At 39.2% G+C, this 5,277-nt stretch overlaps 1 protein-coding gene across 2 annotated transcripts in view; it reads left to right on the top strand.

Moving 5' to 3' along the window:
• LOC109970953 (rho GTPase-activating protein 20-like) overlaps positions 1-5,277 on the top strand; it is a 45,613-nt gene that overhangs the window by 16,561 nt on the left and 23,775 nt on the right. For both annotated transcript variants that reach the window (XM_020618910.1, XM_020618909.1), the window contains exons 5-9: positions 488-529; positions 749-833; positions 987-1,064; positions 1,441-1,507; positions 2,101-2,310. In XM_020618910.1, coding sequence (XP_020474566.1) covers positions 488-529; positions 749-833; positions 987-1,064; positions 1,441-1,507; positions 2,101-2,310 — 482 coding nt within the window. The remainder of the gene's footprint in view (positions 1-487; positions 530-748; positions 834-986; positions 1,065-1,440; positions 1,508-2,100; positions 2,311-5,277) is intronic.

Below are 5,277 nucleotides of genomic sequence, written 5' to 3'. Positions count from 1 at the left end.
GGTCACTCAAATATATAGACGGGTGACAAATGAAAGGAAAACCCTGGGTGCTTGATCCCTGCACTGAGGGAATCAGGTGGCTCTGTTTGCTGGTGGGGGTGGGGGGCATGGTTTGGGTCCACTTGTCCACTTGAACTACAAACTGAACACACAAACACTAAACTCATAAATCCTTTAGCTTGAAGGCAGTTCTCAGTCGTAAAACTCAACATAAATGCAGTAAGAATAGAGCAGACAACAAGATGCATGGCAGACAAGAAAATGCAACGCAAACACAAAAGTATTCATAGCTGCCTCAGTGACATTCACCCATTCACACTCATTTACACAAACCCATTACAAGTTCCGTCACCAGGAATCCAGACATGCCTACTAATGAAGTCTGTGTCAGCCAACGGGAGTACATGCTGTTCTACAAAAAACACACAGTTCCTTTTGAAGTGATTTCCTCTGATCATGTTTTATCACTCTCTTTTCTCCTCTTCAGCTCTGAAGAGCACACGGACAAATGGTTGTTGCTCATCAAAAGGTAAATGGTTGCTTGGTTCTATCCCCTGCTACTTTGTTTATAATGCTCTGTTTTTGTTTTATAGTTCAAAGTCAGTTTTCCAATTCAAATTTCAGACTAAGGTTAAGTGAATTGCTTGACATTTCAGATGCTGACATTAACTCCATATGTTAATCACATCAAATGCTTTTGTAAAATTTTAACACCAACCTCCTTCATTTGTTTTTCCTCCTCACTCAGTCGCATAGCTGAGGGAAAAGAGAAGGATGACCCCAAGACCATTCCACTGAAGATATTTGCGAAGGACATTGGAAACTGTGCATATGTAAGATCTCTTTCCTTTGTATTGCTTCTACTGGCACAAAATTAAATATTGTTTAGTCACATAGTCTGTCCTTAGGTGGGCAGTTAATGACTCACAGTGCTGTTCTTTATGTTGCACACAAACAACTGGATATTTCCAAAATGTTTCCACCAGGCCAAGACACTTGCTGTCAGCAACACTGACAGCACCACTGATGTGATCCGAATGGCTCTGCTGCAGTTTGGCATATCAGTGAGTGACCAACGACCACTGCTGACACCTAGCTTAATATTCACTGAATATAATTTGATGTGTTTCAGGCAAATCACGTTAAGTAGCCTCTCCTGTAACTATCCAGTTTAGACTGAGGAAATATGGCTTGTTAAACATATGCAGTATATCTGATGGCTGAGAGTATCAGTATTTGTACAAACAAAGTGTAAAGCATTTAAACAAATAAATGGGATTTTAGACTTTTTCACATGATTTGTAATGTTTCAGCATTTTAAACTGTCAGTAATTTGGTAGAAACTCTGCAGCATTTGTGGAGGTGCATTCACAAATGCAGATAAAACCAAGTATGATATGGAAAGTAGCAGAATTTTTACTTGATTCTCCTTTATTCTAGGGCTGTGTTCAAGACTACAGGTTGTGGGTGAGCTCCAGTAGGGACGACCCTCCTTACCCTCTCATTGGTGAGCACAGCATTACTAAACCTTCTTGTTAAGACAAGATTTAAAAATTTTTGCTTTTTAAAAAAAAGTCAAAATATAATTTTCCTATCAGCCTTTACGCTTTTTACCTCTCAAGGTTCTCTTAATAAAGGCACTAACAATAAAAACCCAGAGTGCAGATGTGTGAAACTAAGAATTGGATTCTGGTTATTCTTAAAAATTCTGCATGTGTGCTTAGAATGAAATATTTCATAACCTTATTTAAAGTTAACAAAACACCTCCTGTCTCATCTCTCCCACAATGAATATTTTTGAAAACCTGGCATTGCTAGTGCAGAGAATACCCATAGCAACAGATCACGACTGTACACACAGTAGCAGTGCAACAAAAACTCAACATCTGGGAGAATTTCAGAGCAGTTAGTTTTTTTGTCACCGTGGTATTTCTGTGATAGCTTTTTTTTCTTATATAATCTTTTATTCTATGACTAGCTGTACATTGCTAATTATGCCCCAGTTTTTATCTCATTTTTGCTTTGGCTCATTGTGACATGCACAGGCTGCACACACCAAACCCTTCACCTATAACCTCTGCACCCTGATCTCTCATGCAGGCCACGAGTTTCCATTCAGCATCAAGATGAGTCACATTCGAGATGGGGGGAGCAGTGGTGGAGGACTGGGGGGAGGAGCAGAAAGGGATCTAGTGAGTCCCACAGATTGTCCAGGGGTGCTGCTGTTGGACCAGTGTCTCCCTCCTGATACTCAGTGCCAGTTCATCCTCAAGCCCAGCAAAGTTGCACCAGGACAGACTCAACTTTTAGGTAGGACAGGTGGTCGGGGCTGTGGCTACAATTTTTTAGGAGGGGGTTCAGACCCTTTTCATGAGGTTACATTTTAGAAATCATGAGACATTTTTTGGAATACAAGAAAGTACATTGCAGAAGAAAAGTCATCTTAGCTGTATGTGTGAGGTAACAGAATGAAAGCATGTTGAGCTTCAAAATCAAGAAATTCTGTGGTATAATGTGACAAAGCCTTCTTTCTTCAGCAGAACAGCTGAGTTTTTCAAGTGACACTGTCAGTAATCCATCTGTAAATCCAGCTCTGTGAAACTGCAAGAAGAAGTATGGGAATACAGAAGTATTAATGCAGAACAGAAAGTACTTCCGCAGAATTGTTTCACTTACATAATCCACTTCACTTTGCTCCTGGTCATTGTGGACACTCTTGCGCTTCCAGTCATATAGTTAGTTTTGAGGATAGATAAATAGGTGAACAAGAAACAAAGGAGTCATTGAGAACGGTGGGAAAGGAGAGTTTAGTGGAGAAGAGGTTGCAGCAGGGGTCAGGACAGATGCAGCGTCAAAATAAGAAAAACATCAGACAGACAAAGAGAAAGAAACCCCAGAAGAGTCAGATGAGTGTGAGAATGGGACGATGGAAAGAGAAAAGAGATGACACAACTATTGAGTAAGTCTGAAGGTCAGTGGAGGTGAAGGAAAAAGAAACAAAGGACTGTAATAGATAGACAGAGATGAATTTAGAGAAGGACGGGCTGAATGGGGAACCTTGCAAGTGAGAGGGACAGAAAAATGAGCAGGAGGGGAAAGAAAAACAAGAGAACGGTGGACAGGAGGGAGGACAAGCTGCGAGGTGACCGGGATGGAAAATGGAGGGGTTTAGAGGAAAACAGGCTGAGGAGAAAAAGTCTGTGTTTTCCAGTCAAGGAGGCTCCAGTCTGCCAACCACAAGCTTCGCTTCAGATTATTTTGCCTTAAGCATAACAGTATCTTACATAATCATTACATACCAGCCCTGCCGGCATAGCGGCCTGATCGCTTGCACCCGAACCTGAAAGCTAAGTGAGTGTTCATTGAGTGGCAGGCAAAACACACCAGCCACAGCAGAAGCCCCTTTTCAGGCATTTATTCTCAGACAATTCTGCAAACAGATCTGTCTCAAATGTTAAAAACGAAGTGGTGTATGTAGCATCACTACCAAAAAGCCAAAAGTAAATGTCCCATCCTGACTGGCATTTTGACGGAGACCAAATGGCGCAACTGCCATGAGCTCTGACTGAATCCCAAAAACATTGGTGAATGCGTGGGAGTCTGTCACTTTAATCAAACACGATGGCTCAAAACTTTGCGTTCTCCAGGTGAAAGCACGGCCATTTGCATCGTTGTACTCAATCAAAGCAGTGTTGTACAACTGCAGAAATGCTATAACAGCAGAGATGAGCTTCTCCTTCATGTTAGCTGTTTTGTCTCTAAACAACAGTAAGAGGGCTGTGTTTTACACATTTCTGAAACTCAGTCTGAACATGACCTAAGGCTACATATCATTTGAATGTGGAGATGGTATCTGATGTCACTACCAGCACCAAAAGCATCTTGAAATAAATTAACAAGTTTTTTTTTAATTATTTTTTTCATTGAACATTAGAAACTAGAGTCCTGAAATGTAAAATGTTTTCTAAGCACAAGTAGCCATACAAGAAAATTGTTCTTCATGTCCCTCTTTTCCAAAACAAAAATTTCCAATCTGGTGTCTATGTCATCCTGACATTGTTTTTCAGTTCCTTAGAAAATCCTTATGACCATTACAAAAACGATTCAGGTTAGATAAAAAACCTGGTAGAACTCCATGGTTCAGACTAACTAAGGAAACCGACATTAACTACCGTAGATTCTGTGAAGTCTCTAAAATTAATTACTAGTCAAACTAAACTAGTTAGTGCCCATGCAGCAAAAATAATGCATTTGGCACCTGTTTTGAAACACACTAGCAGCAGTTTATAGTCAGATGACAGACACTGACCACCCAGTCAACAAGTCTTTCTTTCCTCATTCCCCCGCTGTAAAACTGTTCCCTAAGCTGTAATGATGTAATGCCTGATTTACAGCAAGGTCGTGTTTTTACAGTGATAGTGCGGCCTGCTGACTGCCAGTATGGCTTCATGCCCAGAAAGAGCACTACTGATGCAATTTTTGCTCTGAGAATGTTAACGGAGAAGTATAGAGATGGTCGGAAGGAGCTGCATTGTATCTATTTTACAGTATACTACTGTAATAATGTCATGTACTGAATTACAGTAGATTTCTGTATATTCTTGATTTTACAGTAAACTACTGGCAGCAGGGTTGCCAGTAGTTTACTGTTTTTCTACAGTATTACTGTTATAATACCATATACTAAAACACAGTATCATGCTGTATCTTACTGAAATTACAGTATACTATGGTATAGCTACAATATTTATTTTTACATTAACAATGGAATTTCACCATAATCCAAATACAGTACCATGTAGTAATTTCTGTAAATAGAACATATTAGTGGCAGCATTGATGACAGCCAATTACTATGAATTAAGCACTGCCTTTACTGTAACCTTGATTACCAATTTTACTGATATTCTCTACAATATATAATAATGATTTTAACTAACATGCAGCAATAAAAACTTAAATGGAAAGAAGAGATTTAGAAAATACAAAAGTCAGTTATGTAACAACATTTATTTTGCAGCATCAACTGAAAACTACTTAATTTGTAAATACATAAAAAAATTTCTTTACAGTTGTAAATTATAAGTATGCACAACAGTAATCATCTTTTTTAAATAAACCTGACAGAATTATGCAACATGCCACTGAATAATTTGTCAGTGGCACTAAAAAATAACTTTAATAATCAATCCATTATCTATACTGCTTAGTCCCAAACAGGGTCATGGGGAAGTCCAATCCATCCATCCATCCATTATCTATACTGCTTAGTCCCAA

This window comes from Monopterus albus, unplaced genomic scaffold (assembly GCF_001952655.1).
Source record: "Monopterus albus unplaced genomic scaffold, M_albus_1.0 scaffold211.1, whole genome shotgun sequence".
Taxonomy (NCBI): Eukaryota; Metazoa; Chordata; class Actinopteri; order Synbranchiformes; family Synbranchidae; genus Monopterus; species Monopterus albus.
Note: the sequence above shows the minus strand (reverse complement) of the source record. Positions and strands in the feature narration are given on the sequence as shown.